Below are 22,353 nucleotides of genomic sequence, written 5' to 3' on the forward strand. Positions count from 1 at the left end.
ATTCACCACTCACCAATTCGATTATTATGGCTTCTTCTCAAGAACAAGAAACACAAGGATCATCTACATCAGTAGACCAACCTCCATTGTGGGACTTTGTGACTAAACTCGATAAACTTGCTGGAGCAGGAGGATGTTGGAAGTTCAAGTGTAACCTTTGCAGTGAAACCCGACAAGGATCATATTCTAGAGTTAGAGCACATTTGCTTGGCATAAAAGGTAATCTATTATTCAAATTAGTGTGTTTATCTATGTAATTTTCGATTTTTGATTTATGTTATTGACTTATTGTATTGATTCATGAAAATTTGTAAAGAAAAAAATTAGAGGCTGCAATTTTTGTTTTGATTCATCATTCATGTATTAGTTGTAATTTTTTATTCATGTTATTGTATTGAAGTATTTAACTATTGATTCATTAACAATTGTAATGAAATAACTAATAAGAGGCTGCAAATTTATGTATTTGTTGGCAGCAATCATCCATGTATTTGTTGTAATTTTTTATTCATGTTATTGTATTGAAGTATTGAACTATTGCACTTTTTATTCATGTTATTTTTGTTTTGATTCATGTATTTGTTGCACTTTTGATTCATGTTTTTCAATAGAAATATTTATTCAAGAACAATGGTAAAGTCAAATAAATAAGAGGTTTTTGATTCACTTTCTTGTTTTGATTAATGTAATGTAATTGAATTTATAATGTCAATGATGACCTTTTTTTTCATGTTGTGTAATTGAGAATGTCAATGTTGTTATGGTGTTTAATATAGGTACCGGGATTTCTATTTGCAAGAAAGTAACAACAGCTAACAAACTTAACATGACACAATTAGAAGATGCATATGAAAAGAAGAAAACCGAGTCACAAGCAAAAGAAGTCTAGTTGCCATGTGAAGCTGGTGTTGGATTTAAGAAAAGAAAAGGTATTTCAACACCTATTGAAAGAGCTTTTGGTGTTGAAATTAGGGACCAACTGGATCAAGAAATAGCTAGAATGTTTTATACCGGAGGTTTACCTTTTAATATTGCAAGAAATCCACACTATGTCATGGCTTTTCAGTTTGCTGCTAACAACAAAATTGATGGTTATGTACCTCCTGGTTATAATAAGCTAAGAACAACATTACTACAAAAAGAAAAATATAATGTTCACAAGCTATTGGAGCCGCTTAGGCCTACATGGAAAGAAAAAGGTGTGACTATTGTGAGTGATGGCTGGAGTGATCCTACAAGAAAACCTCTAATCAACTTCATGGCTACCTCAGGTAACGGTCCTTTGTTTCTAACGGCATTTAATTGTTTCGGGGAAGTGAAAGATAGATTTTTTATTGTCGAATTAATGAAGGAAGTCATCAATGAAATTGGTCATGAAAATGTTGTGCAAATAATTACTGATAATGCAACAAATTGTAAGGCGGCTGAAGAGATTATAGAGAGTCAGTTTCCTCACATTTATTGGACACCATGTGTTGTTCATACACTTAATCTTGCTTTGAAGAACATTTGTTCACCAAGGAATGTGGAAACAAATGAACTAACATATGAACAATATCGTTGGATAAAAGAAGTTCACGAAGAGGCGTTTGCAATAAAAAATTTCATCATGAACCATAACATGAGGCTCTCGATTTTCACCAAGTTTACTCCTCTTAGGTTGCTTTCTGTTGCTGACACTCGCTTTGCCTCCATCATTGTGATGCTTAAGAGATTAAAACTTATCAAAAGGGGTCTTCAAGCTATGGTCATAAGCGAAGAATGGTCTTCTTATAGATTAGATGACACTGAGAAAGCAAACGCTGTGAAAGAATATATTTTGAATGATGATTGGTGGGATAAAATAACATATATTCTTAGTTTCACTGGACCTATATATGAGATGATTAGAGCTTGTGACACTGACAAGCCATGTTTACACTTGGTCTATGAGATGTGGGATTCTATGATTGAGAAAGTGAAGATTGAGATCTACAAGAAAGAAAAACATTCGACATCTCAAATAAGTTGTTTTTACGACGTTGTGCATAGTATTTTAGTGGCTCGGTGGGCGAAGAATAACACTCCCCTACATTGTTTAGCTCACTCTTTACATCCAAGGTATAAGATTTTAAATTATACACTTGATTTGTATTATATATTTATGTTTTAACCTTTGGATGTTTGTAGATATTATAGTGATGCATGGTTAATGGAGGATTCTACAAGATGCACTCCAAATAGGGATGGAGAAATTTCACAAGAAAGGATGAAATGTTTTCGAAGGTTGTTTCCTAATGGTGATGAGTATGGCAAGGTCCTTGATGAGTATGCGATGTTTTCAATGCAGAGTGGTCCTTTTGAAGATTTAACAAGCATTTCAAAGATGGCTACTATGGAACCCAAGAACTGGTGGGTTAACTTTGGTGCTCAAACTCCTTTTCTCCAGACTTTGGCTTTTAGATTACTTGGACAACCTAGTTCTTCTTCTTGTGCTGAGCGTAATTGTAGTACTTACGCATTTATTCACTCGCTTAAAAGGAACAAGTTGACTACAAGTCGTGATCAAGACTTGGTTTACATCCACAATAATCTCCGACTTTTGTCAAGGACTCCGAAAGATGATGTAAAGATGTGGGATGTGGGTGGAGATGCTTTTGATTCAATGGAAGACGTCGGGTTTTTGGAGTTTTTAGATCTCTCACTAGATGAACCCGACTTTGAAAATGATTTGATTATTGATAATTAGTTACTTTGAAAATATTTAGTATTTTTGGAGTTTAAACTTTACATTTTTTGGATTTTTTTAATATATATGTTTTTTCATATTTTTATATTGCCGTATCCGTATCTTGAATTTTTGAGTTTTGCCGTTTCCCGTATCCGTTCTGTATCCGTTTCTCGTTGCCGTATCCGTTTCCGTGCAACTTAGGTAGATGTGGGGTGGCCCCAGTGTCTATGTACCTATCGGCTTGCCCCGGGTTATTCAACATCATGGTATTAAACATTTGCAGAAGGGTAGTGGACTCTGGACTTTGAGTTCGAGCTGAATAGGCTTGTGGTTGAGAAAATGAGTGTTGGGTCGGCGAAAAAATTGATGTTGTTGCTGATTTGTATTTTGATGGGCTGGCTGAGATCTTGGCCCACTTGTGTGAAGGAGATTGTCATTTGGGCTTGGCAATATTCCAAGAGAGTTGGGTCCAGTGGTAAGATGGGGAGTGTAGGTCCAGACCCAAGTGCCTTGACGTAGCCACTGATTATTGACGGTCAAGTTGTTGCCACCAGAAGCTTGATTCGGACCACTAGAGACTTGATTCAGACCACCACCATGGAGATACCCACCTCCGTTACTTCTCCCGCCGTAGCGTCCTCCTCCTCGGCCACCATGACAACCATTGCAACCCCAACGGTAGCCACCTCTGTAGTGGTGTTGATTATGATGATGTATGTGGAATTGATTAGATCTAGTGAATCATCATACAAATCATGAACACATGGAGTAAATAAATATGGTTTAAGCTCTCATTAGTTTTTGATAGAAAGAGTAAAAATGGGTTTGTTATTTCTCTCTCTAAAATTAACACTCCAAAATGATCATTACATAAATGAGTGTCACTCACTTCCTATATATAGGAAAGACAACTCATTACACAATACAAGAGGGTAAGCACAAAATACATCCAAGCCTGACTTTGCACCCTAACATTCTCCCCCTCAAAGTTAGGATTGAATGTCCCGTCTTCAATACCCAACAAGCTTGCGATCAAGACCAACTCCCCCTCGAAGTAATATCAGTCTTCAAATCGGCAAATGAATACCCGAGAAGCTTCGAATACCTACTCTTCATTCTCCCCCTTTTTATAATCAAAAAATGATTATAAAACCCATTAAGGTTGAGAAGCGCCCAAGGAATAATCTTCACATAACTCCCCCTTGATGTGTGCCAAAAATGAAACCTCGAAAAACTTGCATGGAAAAACAATCACGAAAAAGTCACGAAAAAATTCCAAATTTGTGAAAATTTTCGACTTTTGGGTGAGAGTTGCAAGATCCAAAATCCGGGTAAAAACTGCCACTTTCAGAATTTTGCAGGGACCCTTTGCACCAAAAACAGTCTAAGATGCAAAACTCTACCCCATTCGTGAAATTGGGCATAAAGTGTAAATTTGCATTAACTGTAGGGGCTGAACAGTAAATTCTTCAATTTCTTAGAGTCCAATTTCAAAGTGGGGTATGTTCTGCTAATTCTTCGAAACTTCAGGGACTAAATGAGAATCTTTCTTCACAAACTCTTTACACCAATGTCAAATGTAGACTAAAACTGCCAATTCTTTGAAAGAGCAAGGGTGTAATCCCAAACTATTCCTTTTCTTCTTCACTTCGTTACATGAAAACGAATGTCATACCACTTCGCTTTTTGTCTCAAGAATTCGTTAATGAACCCTGTATACTAGAAAACAAAGCGTGAATCCACTGCCTTCGTTTCTGGGTTGTTCGATTCGTGAATCCAACCCAAAACACCAATAACGAACTCGTACAACCACTTCGCTTTTAATCATCGACATCTAGCCATTGAAGTCGACCTTTCCCGAATCATCCATTGACATCAGACTATCGACTCCAACATCACGATTACAAGCCTTCGCTTGTCATCTCAAATGTTCATCGATATTGACTCCAATTTCGAAGCAATATCTACACCCAAACATAGTCTTCCCATTTGCTTTGACTTTTTCGTTTGATTCTTAAAATCAATTTTCGAGTTCTTAATAACAGCTTGATCTTAATCGATTTTATTTTGTACAAACTATAGAAAATCGATTCATAAGAAAAAAAGCATCGATTGTTAAGAATGAGGAGAAGAAAACAACACAGGTCAAGAACAATAGAACGTACAAACACTTAAAGCGTATGATTAGGAATGAATGAAGTGAATACGCTTGATATCTGATTGGGCTCCAACAGTAAAATCAGACAAAAGCAACTTTTGGGCTTCATAATGAATGATGAACAGTAATGGGCAAAGAAATTTGAAAAGTGATTTCAATTTTGTTGGGCTAAATGAACAATAAACGAATTTGGACTTTGGGCTCAAAATTTGTTTTCGAGAAAAATTATTTAATCAAATGATTTTGAATTTGTCTTGGTTTAATCTAAACAAAAATAATTGGATCAATCTATGGGGTTGAAACGGATTTGATCCAATGAGACAAATCGATCAAAAATTGAAAAACACAAAATAGGAAACGAAATCATGGACGTTTTGGAATCCATTTGAAAATTTGTGATACCTTTTTGACAATCTGATTTCCATTGCAACAAACAAATCAAATTTAGAATATCTTGGTTCTTTTGTTGGAACGAGAAAATCTCCAATTTGAACACTGTACCACCCACGATGCGTGTTGTACAACTCGTTCTTCATGTTCTTTGTATTCTTTGTCAATACCATTCATATAATCTTCCATCCTATCTGCTCATTGCTCATAGTAATCAGGAATCAACATAGGGATTTTGGTTAGAGAACCAAGTAGATGAGAATAAGAAGTCATCGTGTTCAAATTGAAATTCACCATTGTTGTACGGAATCAAAAGTTGAAAAGCTTCAATAAGAGGAATCTAAGGAATGAATTTTTCAGAAATCAAACACTAAATGCTCGATTAAACAAACTAGAAGCATAATCGAATCAATACAGAATATTTGTAAGGGTTTTCAAAATCAAAAGTGCAGAATATTTTGAATCTAGAACGAGACTCAAAAACTTTTGAAAACTTGAGAAAATCAGAGATCAACTATATGAATCCTGCTTTGATACCAATTATAGTGGTGTTGATTATGATGACATGTGCGGAATTGATTAGATCTAGTGAATCATCAAATAAATCATGAACACATGGAGTAAATAAACCTGGTTTAAGATCTCATTAGTTTTTTTTTATAGAAAGAGTACAAATGGGTTTGCTATTTCTCGCTCTAATACTAACAGTCCAAAATGATCATTACATAAATGAGTGTCACTCACTTCCTTTTTATAGGAAAGACAACTCATTACACAATACAAGAGGGTAAGCACAAAATACATCCAAACATGACTTTGCACACTAACATTCTCTACCACCGGTGTTGTTCTGTTGCCATGAAGGTGAGTTGTTTGTGGGGTTATGCACAGTTAGGGCATGGGGGGATGACGAACTGTCGACATGAGTGATGAAGGAGTCATATTTTTTCGTCTTGCACCATTGGTTACTCTTCACATAAAAAATGGATCAATCATCCCAGAAAGATGGAAGTGGGTCACGGTGTCGAATATTAATTCCAATATACCGGAACTTTGAAGACAATCCATTAATCATGTATGTGACAAGGTTAGTTTTGGAAACTTTGGCATCCATGTGTTCTAATCCATCAGCAATGGATTTGATTTTGTTACAGTAGTCTATAATGGAAGAGTTACCAAGAGAGATGTTTCTGAGATCTCGATCTAACTGGATGATCTTGGATGCTTTGTTATCATGAAAAACCTTTTCAAGGTTTTCCCAAACTTCATAGGCTTGCCTTTCTCATAAATCATTGAAGTACCTGAAAAACCTTTATATTCAACTAGTTAAGCATGAGGCTTAGTTAGTTCCCCAATATATATATATATATATATATATATATATATATATATATATATATATATATATATATATATATATATATATATATATAATACATACACATAATGACCTTCAGCGAAAATTCGGTCCGCGTCTTGGCCTTCAGCATAAAGCTAATTCACCCTTTTTGCCTTCAACATAAAGTCGGTCCGCTACTTTTTCCATAAACATAATGCTATTCCGCCCGAATCTATTGGCCTTTAGAGCGAAGTTGGGTCACCCTCAACTCCCCGTATAATATATTAAGACATATAACAAACTACATTCCATCACTTCCTACACCTAACTAATTTGGTCTAATTTTCCTACTATAGGGAAACAATATCCTAACATACATAGGATATATATTGGAGCACATAACATAGTGAGAGAGCTCACCTGGACAATTACTCAAATGATTAATATTTATCCTTTCGACGATCCAACTGGCGGGTAATACGTCCAATAGGTATTAACCTATAATATTATAAGATATTAATCCTTATGACAATTTGGTAATGAAAGAAAGATTTTTCACTACTCCCAATGAATACCGAGAGTTCTATCAAATAAGGTTCAGCAAGGCAGGACAATTGGGAGGCAGGACCATTTCAGCATATAGTCTTTCTAAAATCCAACAACCAAGCCAACGTGACCATTCTAGACACCTCTCATGTAAGTTGATCCATTAATATTATAACTAGTATTACTGATAAAACTTATTTATACATTCATAACAACGACTTTGAATATAAATATAAGTCACACTTAAAGTGTAGTAAGTGTAGCTTAACTTACAGGAGTTTCTAGCGACAACCGGGATTTGCACAGATAGGACTTCGATACCGAGCACTTCTATTTTCCCCGTCCCTCTACCTCAGAGCTTCACTAAATTGGAGTTCTTCAAACTCCCGAAAATACTCCAAAAGTCGAACTAGATAGAGATAGAGAGAGATTTGGTGTGAGAAGTGAATGAGGCATGAAATGCTATTTATAGGCGGATTTTGGGTATGCACGAAGCATGGTTTTAAAGGCGTGTTGTATGCTTATGTGATATCTATCCTCTGCCCTGTTGCCACGTGTCGCGATTTTAGTGGTACTCGTCCCACCTTCTCTAAGTGCACATCGCATAAAACGCAGATTTTGTAAAATCGTAACCTGTTCATATAAGATCCATTTTCAACGTTCTTTATATTCATGTGTAGCTATTGATGAGATCTACAACTTTCATTTAGACTTATTCTCAATTTATTTTTAAATTTATATTTTTAAAGATCTTAGACTGTTAAAACCCGTATAAAAATCATAACTCTTCTATACGACATCCGTTCTCGACTGTTTTTACATCGATGGAATAGTATATACGAGATCCTCAACTCCCCTTTAGATTGTTTTGGCTAATGTAACGCCCGTAGATTATGGTTAATCAATTAAGAGACGATAAGCGTCAAAAAACGACTTTTTGATAGAATATTACTTATAATGAATAACCTTAACTAAGTTTTGGTATAGGTCACAAGGTTTCCGTGCATATAAAGAACGCCGAAATCCGAGTTATAATGAAGAAGTTATGACCTGTCAAAGTTTCGCGACAGAACCGGCACGATGCTGAATGACATAAAAAGTGAATTTACGTTAGATTGATATTTAGCCTTAGTAACCTAAACAAAAGTTGTAGAGTTCGTTAAAACATGAGCGTGCATAAAAAGAACGTCTGAATCTGACTTTGTATGAGGAAATTATGATGTTTCTAAGTTTCGATTTAGCGGTATGCAACCCGAATACTCGATTTGAGATCGAGCGGTTTTTAGCCGAAACAATCTAAACGAGAATCGAAGATCTCATCAATTGTAGTGAAACGATAAAAAGATAGGTGAAAACGGACATCGGATGAAGAAGTTATGAATTTATAATGGAGTTTTCCTGTCCCGGCCTACTTAAAATAATACAATAAAAATAAAGTCAAAATTAGCCAACGGAGTCTAAATGAAAGTTGTAGAGCATAATCTCACCTACGCCTGGATATAAAGAACGTTGAAAACGGAGCTCGTATGCGAAAGTTATGAATTTTTGAAGACCGTGGCACGCATACCAAAGCTTATCCGAAGATTACGCCCAACGTACTCTATGTACGCCCAACGTACTTCAAAATTACGCCCATCGTAATCCCAAACCCAGCAACCTATAAATAGAACCCGAGATCAGCCATTTCCCTTGCTAATTTTCTTCCTTTCTCTCTAAGTTTTGCATCGTTTTGCGTGCCAATTCTATCCCGAAGCCCCGATATCATTCCCGAGCCCCGAAGCAAGTTTGAAGTCCCGAGGATCTCGAGGAGCGTTATTCCCGAGCCGAAGCCCTGCCCGCGAGGAGCCCGGTTTTTGTGAAGATCTTCAAGATCTACCCAAGAATACTACTTCTACAAGTCGTAGTGCTGTCCGATCATCTTCTAATCAAGTGAGTGTATAGTCACTTTCATCTTACACATAGATATGAAGTATTTGCTATGAAATACATGCTATGTGTTTATACATTGTTTGTTTACTTGAGATGGATGTTGAATGAATGTTTTATACGAGTTTTTAAATAAGTTGTATATGTAATTTATATCTACAAATATGTTGGGTAGAACATGGGTAGATGAAATAGTTGGTGTGTGATAAAAAAATGTGATGAGAGATAGGTGAGGATATAATGGTTATGATAAATAGGTGATGATATATAGGGGATGAATTACGAGTCCAGGCGATGTTGTGGCTACGTATTCATGCGATGATATTCTAACCCTTATGATGAATTACGAGTCCAGGCGATGTTGTGGCTACGTATTCATGCGATGATAGTCTAACCCTTATTATGAATTACGAGTCCAGGCGATGTTGTGGCTACGTATTCATGCGATGCTAGACTAACCCTTATTATGATTTACAAGTCCAGGCGATGTTGTGGTTGCGTAATCATGCGATGATACCCTAACCCTTGCTAGACACATATTGAGGGAGTAATCCCCGAATTAGTATTGTCTATGTGATGTAGGCGATGATCCTTAGGAAAAGTTCTTAGGAACAAACATATAAGGAAATACGATGTAAGGAGATGAGAAGTAAATATGATATAGGAGATGACCCTTAAGATAATATCTTTAGGGAAGACTAAAAGAAGATAATGGGGATGAGTAATTGGGTTGATTGTTTGATGATTAAATATAATAATTATATTATTGTGGGTTGAAAACCCTATATGCTCACCAGGCTCCCAAGCCCGACCCACTCAGTTTTATTTGCATTACAGGTTATGGCACGAGAGCATAAGTTGGTTGACATAACGAGAGATTTTGGATTATAGGCCAATAGTTATGAATAACTGTTGTAAGGACTATTTTATATTGTTTATGCTTTTGATCTGTATCGGAACATGACATCCCGAGGTTTTATTATTTAATTAAAATACATTCTTTTTGAGAAATATTTTTGATAAATGGTTATCATATTTTGTTTTTGGGACAAATTCTGCAGTTGTTTTCTTTAAAAGATTACTCTGATTTTAAAAACAAAGCATAAACAAACCGGTCTTTTCTGGCCGTGAAAAAGGGGATGTCACAGCTAACATTCAACCAATTTCTGTTTCAATTATTGTGTCGCATACTGTTGCCCTGAAACATCTAAAGATCATAACTTCCTCATATGAAGTCAAATTTAGACGTTCTCTATATGCACACTCTCTCTTTCGCAATTACTATGACTTTCATCTAGAGTAATTATCCTAAATAGTCCTCTATAAAAAACGTTTATTTATGTAGCTGGTCGTTTATACTGTGAGGCGAAAACGGGGTGTTACAACTCTCCACCGCTTATAGAGATTTTATCCCCAAAATCCTACTCTGAATTCACCTTAGGATAATGCCTACACCTTATCCTATTGGGGTTTCATGAGATCAACCTAAGGTCTAGCTTGCGTTGCCACATCGAATTCGTCCATCTATACTTATTTAGTCATATAACTTCATTTTCTACCTTAGGCGTACTACTGAATTCCTCGTGAAATCTCCCAAAACCGGGAACTCGTCGGTCTGGAATTCTAGAATTTACACGCTATGATTTACGATCATCTCTAGACGTAAAATGTCGACACCGTTGACGTGTTATGAAGTGATTAACTATGGAAATTTACCTATGACATCCTAATGGAATCCATTTTTCGAAACATGCCTCTAAAAAGGCTTATGGTATACCGTTCTGGCATGGTGTCCTATGACATCTTTCTATGTTATACCGTTAAAACACACATGAACCTAGATTACAAACAGTCCTTCTACCTAGTTTAGGTGTTGCAACAACCTAAATTTTAACCAAAGCTACTATAATAGTAGGTTTATTGGTTCGAAACTCCAGTTGCAATACACTAATTTTCAACTCAAATTTTTCAGTTTTATTTATTCAAATATATCATAGTATAATTACAATTGCGGAAACAGAATACGAATGCGCATGTGTACAGTCGAGCCTTGCCTTTCTCATGAATCACTGAAGAACCTGAAAACATTTATATTCAACTGCATAAGCACGAGACTTATTGAGTTCCCCAAAATATCATATCTCACAATATATAAACAATGCATACACATTATGTCCTTCAGTATAAAGTGGGTCCGCCTCTTGGCCTTCAGCATAAAGTTGGTCCGCTACTTTGGCCTTTAGCATAATTCTAGTCTGCCTGAGTCTATTAGCCTTCAAAACAAAGTTGGGCCGCCCTCAACTTCCCCCATAATATATTAACACATATAGCAAACTACATTCCATCATTATATGCAACTAACTAATTTGGTCTAATTTCCTACTACAAGGAAACTATATCCTTACATACATAGGATATATACCTGAGCACATAATATAGTGAGAGAACTCACATGGACAGTTACTCAGACGATTAACATCTATCCTTCTAATGATCTAACTCGCAGGTAACGCGTCTAACAAGTATTAACATATAATACGATAACTTATTAATCTTTATAACAATATGGTAATGAAAGCTAGATCTTTCATTAATCCAAATGAATACGGAGAGTTATATCAAATAAGGATTAGCTAGGACACTTGAGATGTAGGACCATTTTAGCATATATCAAATAAGGATTAGCTAGGACACTTGAGATGTAGGGCCATTTTAGCATATAGTCTTTCTGAAATCCAACAACCAAGCCAACATGACCATTCTAGACACCTCTCCTATAAGTAGATCGATAAGTATTATAATATGGATTACTGATAAACCTTATGTATACATTCATAATAATGACTATGAATATAAATATAAGTTATATTTAAAGCGTAGTAAGTGCAACTTAACTTACAGAAGTTTCTAGGGACAACCGAGATTTGCATAGATAGGACTTCGATACCAAGCACTTCTATTTGATCGACCCTCTGCCTCAGAGCTTCACTAAAGTAGAGTTCTTCAAACTCCCAAAAATACTCGAAAAGTCGAACTATATATATATATATATATATATATATATATATATATATATATATATATATATATATATATATATATATAGAGAGAGAGAGAGAGAGAGAGAGAGAGAGAGATTTAGTGTGAGAAGTGAATAAGGGGTGAAATGCTATATATAGACAGATTTTGGGGCACGTGTCGCACGCTTTTAAAGGAGCGTCACGCGCTTCTGTGACATCTCTCATCTGCCATGCTGCCACGTGTCGCAATTCTTGTGGTCCACGTCCCACCTTCTATAAGCGTGTGTCGTACAAAACGCGGATTTTGTCAATTTCGTAACTTCTTCATACGAGCTTCATTTTCGACGTTATTTATAACCACGCGTAGCTATTGATGAGATCTAAAACTTTCATTTAGACTCGGTCAACTAATTATCATTTTATTTTTAAAGTTATATTTTTAAAGGACTTAAATTATTAAAACACGTATAAAAATCATGACTCTTCTATACGATATCCGTTCTCGATTGTCTTTATATCGACGGAATTGAATCTACAAAATCTTCAACTCTTGTTTGGATTGTTTCAGCTAACAATCAACCAATTTCTATTTCAATTTCCGTGTCACACACTGTTGCACTGAAATTTCTAAAGATCATAATTTCATCATACGAAGTCAGATTTAAACTTTCTCTATATGCACACTCTTGCTTTTATCATTACTATGACTTTTGTTAAGACTATTTATACTAAATAGTCATCTATCAAAAACTTTTATTTATGTAACTGGTTGTTTATATTATAAAGCGAAAATGAGATGTTATATTTCGCAACAATTTGGTTTTCAGAGGTTAAAGTCGTCAATGATATTATTTTTTATTCAAAATTTTTGATTAGCAGTAGTAGAAATTCTTAGTAATTTTATTCGGATCGGGATAACTATAATGACAGACTATTGTTTCTATAACTCGGGTTTTTTTGTTAGCTCCTTGTTAATAGTTTTTCTTATATATTGTGTTGTGAAATAATAATAATAATAATGATAATAATAATAATAATTATTATTATTATTATTATTATTATTATTATTATAAAGCAAGATAGTTTTCTCGTAGAAAAAAGACATTGATTAATAATCTTCAATAAAAACAAATTAGGTTTTAATCATGTTATATAGAATTCTCACTTATTCACAATTAAAGGGTAGATATTAGTAAAAAGAAGTAAAATAAGTTTTCTTTTAATCCTCTCATTTTAATTCTACCATAAGTATGGATGTATTTTGATTTACTTTCAAATGAATATACTTAATCGAGCAATGATCTCGTGTCGAATTTGTAACCATAAAAATATATTCAGTTCTCAAGTCCACATGGTGCCATGATAGGTATGAATACAACTAATAAATGTTCGTCAAATAGTCACCCAGTACTACAAAAATAGTAAATTGAGCAAAGTAATACATTACATCGTGTGTTAATTTTATATTATTTTACTTTCGTGTTATACGGTTCAACCGTTCCAGATTCTTTACAATGGCATTGAATATTCAAACTTTTATAATTTTTATTAAATAGTAGATATTAGTCGGTAAAATTTTATCAGTCTATTTAGGCTACCTGATATAGGGGTAGTTTCATGAGTCATGGGCTAAGGTGACAACCTCTCCCACGCGAGAACACCACTTCCAAGTCCGGTGGGCTGCGTGTGGCATGAAGTGGAAGACAGATGAAGACGAGGTGTTTGATTGGGCAATTGATTTTCGAATGTTATATGACCGATTAAATAAAAAAAAACTTTTTTTAAAATTTTTTCAAATTCTGTATATATACATATACTTTAACCACAATTTCCACTAAACCACACTCACATTTTTTCAAAACAAACACACACGTTAAACCAAAAAATGGATAATTTTCCACCTCCAATTCATTCGTCTTCCGATGATAACGATTCCGATGAAAATTTGATATTGTATACATTGTTATCCGCGACACGAGACGTGATACGTGAAAGGGGCGAAAGTTCAAACGTCGACAAGAAGCATAGAAAATGGATCAACCGGAATCGAGAGGCGGCAAATGAACTTTTGGCACGTGATTATTTTGCTGTTAATAGTTTATATGATCTATCTAAATTCGAAGAACGTTTTCGTATTAGTAGAACTTTATTTTTACGTATAGTTAGAGATTTGGCACGTAATTATGAATTTTTTCAATTACGATGGGATGCTAGAGGTAAACGCGGTTTTACTACAATACAAAAAATGTATGGCCGCTCTTAGACAGTTGGGATATGGTATAACCACAGTCGCATCAGATGAGTATCAATGTCTGGGAGGACGGGTCGAGAGTGTACATATTTATTTTGTGAGTATGTCATAGAGCTTTACCGTGACATATACTTGCGACATCCGATTAAAAGCAATGTCGAACAGTTGTATGCCGTGCATCAAGCGAAACATGGTTTTCCAGGGATGCTTGGTAGCATTGATTGTACACATTGGGAGTGGGAAAATTGTCCCAACGTGTGGCGTGGCCAGTTCACGCGAGGTGATCATGGGGTGTCGACTGTTATTTTGGAGGCGGTGGTTTCAAATGACTTATGGTTTTGGCATGCATTCTTTGGTATGGCCGGGTCAAACAATGACTTGAATGTGTTCCAAGCGTCTCTGATATTTAACGATATTTTACAAGGCAAAGCACCAGAAACGCCATATGTTGTCAATGGAAATGAATACAAATATGGGTATTACCTAGGTGATGAGATATATCCAGAATACGCTACATTTGTCAAGTCATACACATTTTCGGCCGACGATAAACGGAAAATATTCAAGTTAGCACAGGAATCTGCAAGGAAGGATGCACAACGGGCGTTTGGAGTCCTCAAACAAAAGTGGCACATAATCAAAGATCCGACACGAACATGGGACAGAGAAAAATTAAGGACGGTGTTGACTGATTGTGTTATTTTACATAACATTATAATAGAAGAAGAGGATAGGGCTATTTTACTTATATACCACAAACGATATACTTAACCCACCCGCAGTAATACAAGTTGGCAGTCCAGCATACTTCTCAAGGGTTTTGGAAATACAAAACCGTGAAACACATCACAATCTACGACATGATTTGACCGAATACATATGGGAATGACAATTCCACTGCGGCCGGAAAAGTTAGGGGTTGCCGGTGCCACCGTGGACCACCCCTAGGTCCGCCCCTGGATGAGGAGGATGACGATGGTGGTGACGAGGTGGATGATACCGGTGACGACAACGGCGACGATTAGAATTTTTCTATGTTTTTTAATTTTTATTTTATTTAGACAATGTAATGTTATTTTTCTATGTTTTTTTTTATGTTTTTTAATTTTTATTTTATTTAAACAATGTAATGTTTAATTTTACTAATTTAAGTTTTAAATTTCTATGTTTTAATTAATGAAATGTGCTCTTATTTTTTTATGTTTTAAAAAATTAATGTATGTTATAAATTATGCTTTTTAATTAATATAATGTTCAAAAAATATAAATAAAAAAAAATTTGTGGAGTGGTAACCATTTCCAGGCTTTAGTGAGTTGGTGGTGGGTTGGGTGTGAAGCTGACATGGCGCACATGTGGCAGTATTTTTCCGGTGGGGTGGGTGTGACCACTCCCCATAACCTTAGTGGGTTGGTGGTGGTTTAGGTGTGAAGCTGACATGATACACATGTGGCAGCACTTTTCCAGTGGAAGAGGTGTAACTACTCCCCCATAGCCTTACCTTGAGTAGCCACTGAGAGTTTTCTTTTAAGAAGAAAAAATCTACAGTCAGTTTTCTTGAGTAGCCTGACCGAAGTTTGGCTGATTGAAGCAAAATCGCTCCTCTTCTTCCTTGAATAATATTTGTTAAATTTATAATCATAACATCTTTTGAAATATATAATTTTAATTTATAAAATATACTATTAAGGTTCATAACAATTTTAGATCATAATATTTTAACATCATAATACATATTGAATTCGTAATGATTTTGGATTATAATATATTCAACTAAATCAAAATTTGTTCGTATCGAATTTTAGATCAATATATGTTTTAATCATAAAATATACGATGCATGATCATAATGTTTTTAGATCATATTGTTTTAGGATTATAACAAATTAAGGACATCAACTAATTCAATCATCGTACTTTTAGATCATAAATTTTTTAAATCTTCTAATTTTGTATCTTATCATTCATTATTAGTATTATTTTTTGTTAAAACCTGCAAGCTTGTAAAATAAAATGTGTTATCAAAAACAAACTTATTTTAAAAAAAAAAATCAAAAAGCTCATAATATATGATAGATAACAAATCTTTAAAAATATTTCTTATTTCTTAGTTTTATAAAAACTTGGATTACTTTAAACAAAGGGTACATATCCTTAACAACATTATTTTTGTTTTTTTAATAAAAACTCACTAAAATAGTAATATAAAGAATGATTTCATTTGTTTTTCTGAATTTGGAGACGAAAAAAGGTTTATGTTATATTCTATAAAAACTAATATATCTTAAAATAAGAATATGAACGCTTAAAAAAAATATATAAAAAAACTAGAAAGTCGCTAATATATTGAATAGAATAATTCTTTAACTTTCATAAAATTTGGAGATTTTTTTGTGCTTTCATAAACTAAAAAGTAAAACATATGTTTTTTTTTCTTTAAATTTTCATGATATGTTTATTTTGTAGATGAGTGGTTTTTTCAGAATTATTTTTACAAAAAAACTCAAAAAACAAATTTGGTGGAAAAAAAAAAAAAAAAAAAAAAAAAAAAAAAAAAAACTAACTTACCAGATGGTGACACATGTCGGGGGTCGCATGAAGCGCATATGTGCGGCTGCGGGAGCATGGGTTTTGACGATTTTGAAAGAAAAATAATCTTTTACTTCAAGCATTAGAATCAACTTATAATCAACAATGACTCATGAAATTCGAATTTGGTGTTGAGGTCAATCCCCATGTCGCAATTGAAAAAGAAAAATGAAGAGATTATAGTATAATCATTATACCCCCAATGTCCAATGAGTGATCCCTAGTTTTAATCTTCACTTCATATTCAAAACTTAACCGGAAATATTATAATTTGAAATCACCATGTTTGAGCTTCCCCTCTTCAATTCTCGATCGTTCTCTCTAATTGGGAGAACTCTAGCTAAAAGAGCTCACACTTCCTTCTTAGGTGGTCCTCGGGTTTCTTATTTCTAAAATCAGACACCATTTGACTAATCTTTTAAATATCTTTCTATTTTTTTTTTCTTAATTATCCTCTTATTCCTATAAAACGACATGTGTACTCAATTATCTTTCTCTCTTAATTTGCCCCACATCGGTAACTTTCTAACAAGAAGGCCCCTAACATTTTCAAATCCATCCCCAAGTTTGACTAACTTGTCAAACTTATCCCTTTCTTTTTTTATTACTTTAAAATCCAAATTGCCTATTTTCTTTAAATATTATTTCTACTTATTTTTATTTTTTATTTTTTATATTTATTTTATTTAAAAAAAAAACATATTTTCGCTATAAAGAGGAAAAGTTCCAGGACGTTGATTTAAATCCTCAAAATTAGAATTGTGACATTTCTTTTAGGTCTAACTAGGGCGCAAAATTACTTACGGATTGTATGGATGGGTATGACAGCTACCCAATTTTTTTGCAAGTGTTCTAAATATTGGATAAATGGGATTTAATTCGAAGGGTGTTTATTTTGTATAGTCATTATTCTACCATACTTTTTTATACAAAAAGTTTGCATGCATACAAAGATTTCGTCAACACGATCTGCTTAAACAATTTCGCATTTTCGTTAAAACCAATTAACACCAAAGTTCAATCTAAAGAGTTCAAACCAAATTAATAAAAAATTACTTTATCGATTTTTAACTAACAACCAATTTATTTATTAAAAAAAAAAAAAAAAATCAGCTTCAATGTTTTACATTTGTTTTCAACAAAAATAATATTAAAATGTTAAAAACCAATTGAGACCAAAGTTTAATCTAAAGGGATGCAAAAAAAGCCGAAGTGGGTTGCAAAGAGGGATCCATTGTATTGTCTTTGTCGCAGTGTATCAACATACACTTTCTTATCACCAAGTCACGTGTTTGACACTTACCCTCCCTAGCCTTTATTTTTTATTTTGTTACTTTTTTACATTTTCTTCTATTCTTTTATTTTCTAATTTTCACTTTGATTATTGACTTCAACCTATCCATATATTTTTTCTTTTATCGGATTCTATTATTTTGTAAAACTCATGGTGAAAATTTGTGTATACATATAAAACTTTGCAATGACGGTGCTACATGTTAATCTTTATATTTTTTTCTCTTCAATTAATTTTTATTTAACGGTTTTCATCTCTCGTAATTTTAAAGATAAATTATTAGTATTTTATACATTACGATTTGATCACTTATTATATTTTAAAGTTACATTTTTGCTCCTTAAATAATTTTCTAATAATCTTTTTTTTATTAATTTCTTTAAAATACACTTTCAAGTCTTATTTTCGTCCGCCTCATGTTTGTATCCAAATTTTATTTTGATATTTTTGTACTCCAAATTATATAGTTTAATCGTCTCTATGGTATATATGGTGCCAAGTTGCGGTTTTCAACATACCAGGTTCTTAGAGCATCATGCGAACGGTCCAAACTCTAGTTATCAATCAAAAATCATGCAACTAAAGAAGAAGAAAAAAATAAAAATAAATAAATAAATAATAAAAAAAATGTTTCATACCCGGTTCTTATAAGTTCACCATGGGCTGATTCTATTATGGATGTCTTCTTGGGCTTTGGGTTTATGAAACATATGCTATTTTACATTACAAAGTAAAATAACATATTTTTTTATTCTACAATTAAAATAAAAATTAAATAGGGTAAATTACACGGATGGTCCTTGTGGTTTGGGGTAACCTACGCGTCTAATCTCTAAGCAAGATTTTTAACTCGAATGATCCCTAATGTTAAAATTCTTAACTCGCCTGGTCCATCACTTAACATTTCGTCTGTTTTGTGGTTAGAACCCACCCCCCCCCCCCCCCCCAACGCGATAAGCACGTTGGGGTATTTTTTGTCTTTTCATACTACCCAATCTTTAAACATGGTTTAATCGTCTTCCTCCCTCATTTCTTTCTCAATCGCAGTCTTCTCCTCCCACCTTTTTTCTCACAGTCGATTAAAAATGGTGAAATGCAATTGTGGTGCGATAGGCGTTATACGAACTTCAACTACGAAAAGAAACCCAGGTAGGGCATTTTATGCTTACCCATTAGAGGTATGATGTTGTAATTGTTTTGGGGGATTTCTATTTTAACCTAGTATGTGTATGTGCTAATCGAAGTCATTGACAGTAAGGGGACCAAGGTCAGGCTTTATTAAGTGGGTAGATGATGAAAAGCATGGTCATGAGGCGGAAATAAAAAATGAGGGGCTTGAAATCCGAATTCAAGAACTTGAGGTCCAAAATCAGAATTTGAAGACATTGTTAATAATCAGTTGGTTTTTGTTTTTTGGGATAATTGTTAACAAGTTGTAGTGTTAGGTTTAAGATCAATTGATGTAGTTGTAGTTGTTTACAAAGCATTGTAATGAACCTTATTTGTATCAAGGGTACCCTTTTATCAATGAAAATGATATTTTGTTGAACTTGATTGTATTTTACAATTTGTGAAGTATACTGGGACATTGCTAAAACTACAATGTTAAAAGCAATCAAAAGATTACATTGTTTGTCAAAAAATGAGCAAAACAGGTGACCAAAATAAAAGCAACGCCAAAAGCAATCAAGAGATTACATTGTTTGTCAAAGGGAAAGTACATTGCTAAAACTAGATACTATAATTACAACATTGTTTTTCAAAAGCAATCAACACAACCATGACAACATATAACCTAGTTCAAAATAAGACAATGTTTGTTAACATCAACCAAAACAATACATAAGCACCTAAAAGCCACATTTATAGGACACCTTTCCTTTTTTTGCTAACACTTGCCTTCACTTTTTCCCTTCCAGCACCACCAACATTCCTTGAAGTTTGTGATCCACCAGCCTTCACTTTTTCACTTCCAGCACTTCCAACATTCCTTGAATTTTGTGATCCACCAGCCTTCACTTTTGCACTTCCAACACCACCAACATTCCTTGAAGTTTGTGATCCACAAACATTCCTTAAAGTTTGAGAACCACTAACCTTTTGTCCCTTGCAAGTCCTTGCATTATGCCCAGTTTTGTTACACTTAGAACATATCGTTGATTTTTGTGCTCTTGACAATTGGTTACCTTTCACCAAATCCTCAACCTCCATGACAGATCTCCTTCTTTTTTTCTTTGGTCTTCCAATGGGCAAGTGGTGTTTTGGAGGGAGTAAGGTTGTAGGGCATGTAGACTTCTCCTACATGTTCCTTCCATTGATTGGATGAATTGTAAAAGAATATATATTAGGGAAAACTACAATAAAGTCCCTAAGTATTGCCCGTATAATCGATTTAGCCCTTATATTTTTTTTTTTGCAATTTAGTCCTAAATACCTGTAAACGTAATCAAAGCGAGATATTTAATAGGTTAGCCGGTATCTAACTGATGTGGCAGCTTACGTGGAAGTCATCATGTGAAATAACATCCTACGTGCCATTTAAGAGGGCTAAATCATTGAATCGAGCTCGTCTTCTTCAATCTCCAGTCAAAGGAGCGAACGATTAGGGCAAATTGGCAACAGGAAATCGATGTCGAGTTCGTCAAGCACCAACATCAGAACGTGCTATTGTGGAGATACGGTTGGGATGTGGACATCATGGACTCGAAAGAATCCAGGTCGGAGGTTTTTTGGTTGCCCAAATTACATGGTATAGAATCTTCAAAACTCACTCAAATTCTTCTAATCCTCTAAATTTCCCATTTTTCTATGTTAAAAACATGCATCTTGCTATGTTATGTAGGATGAAGAGAAGGACTGTGGGTATTTTCGTTGGATTGACCCACCACTATTGAATAAGTGGTATAAAGAAAGAATGTATGAGTTAGGAGCTGTTGCTAATGGGGGTGTAGCTATTCCTTTTAATAACCCTGTTAATGAAGGTGAAATACCTGTTGATGGCCCTATTGCCCCTGTGAATGTTGATGTCCCTATTGCCCCTGCGAATGCTCTTGAACCTGATAATCAAATTGCAATGTGTGACAATACACATGTGCCTAGTAATGAATTTGGATTCTGCAAGTGGATGATGGTTTGTTTTGTTTGTTTCATTGTAGGGATGATGTATGGTTAGTTTAGTGTAAGTTGTAGGGTATTATGGTATGGTAGGGATGATGTAATCTTTTGGTTTGTTATCATCATGATGTAATAGATAAATTTTGATGTAATAGTTTAATGTTTCGGTTAATGAAATGGCAATATGTTATTATGGTTTGCATAAATGGTGTACACTAGACAAATATAACCATGATTTAACAATTGGTGTTGAATTTGGGACTAAAATGATCACCATTGACAACAAACCAATAAAGCTCCAAATCTGGGACACAGTTTGTCTCCTTCTTTTCTTCTATACCTTATTCTCTTGTTACATTTATTATAAAAAGAAATCTTAAAAAAATCTCTTCTTTTTTCTTTATATATTTGTTAGGATGGTCAAGAATCATTTAGATCAATAACAAGATCTTACTACAGAGGTGTTGCTGGTGCCCTTCTTGGTTTGCATAAATGGTGTACACTTGACAAATATAACCATATTAAGGGCATTCACAATGTTTCAATGTGGCTAAAATAATTAAACAACAAACTCCAATATGTCATTACCAACCATGTTAAGGGCATTCACAATGTTTCAATGTGTTTACAAAAGATGTACAAAATATGGTTATCAGTAATTTAAGGGCATTCACAAAAGATATACAAAAGTAGCATTCACAAAAGATGCACAAAAGTAGCATTCACAAAAGATGTACCAAAATACCCTTACTACCCTTAACACCCTAACACCCTAATCCAACTCCAATGGTGAATTTGAAGAAGTCCCAACACATCCCATCTTCTTCAGCTTGGTTTTAACAATCCTCTCAGATGGCCTTCTTTTTTTCACAATCCTAAGGTGTACTGGTAATTCATGGGTGTCATTAATGCCTTCTTCTTCTTCCTCACTTTCTGGTTGTGTCTCAGGGATATTTTCTTCATCCCCATCTTGTGTCTCTGTCTGAGGTGGATACTCCTCTTCCTATAAAACATCAAG

The 22,353-nt window shown here is 34.3% G+C and overlaps 2 protein-coding genes across 2 annotated transcripts; both read left to right on the forward strand.

Moving 5' to 3' along the window:
- Positions 1–1,054: 1,054 nt before the first annotated feature.
- Positions 1,055–2,728, forward strand: LOC145030047 (uncharacterized). Its single transcript, XM_078978482.1, has 2 exons — positions 1,055–2,100; positions 2,170–2,728. The coding sequence occupies exons 1-2, from the start codon at positions 1,055–1,057 to the stop codon at positions 2,726–2,728; spliced, it is 1,605 nt and encodes a 534-aa protein (XP_078834608.1).
- A 17,957-nt stretch (positions 2,729–20,685) lies between these two features.
- Positions 20,686–21,541, forward strand: LOC145029052 (uncharacterized). Its single transcript, XM_078977694.1, has 2 exons — positions 20,686–20,970; positions 21,064–21,541. The coding sequence occupies exons 1-2, from the start codon at positions 20,851–20,853 to the stop codon at positions 21,391–21,393; spliced, it is 450 nt and encodes a 149-aa protein (XP_078833820.1). The 5' UTR covers positions 20,686–20,850; the 3' UTR covers positions 21,394–21,541.
- The last annotated feature ends 812 nt before the right edge of the window (positions 21,542–22,353 follow it).

The sequence above is a fragment of the Lactuca saligna genome, chromosome 2, assembly GCF_052625555.1.
Source record: "Lactuca saligna cultivar CGN05327 chromosome 2, ASM5262555v1, whole genome shotgun sequence".
NCBI lineage: Eukaryota > Viridiplantae > Streptophyta > Magnoliopsida > Asterales > Asteraceae > Lactuca > Lactuca saligna.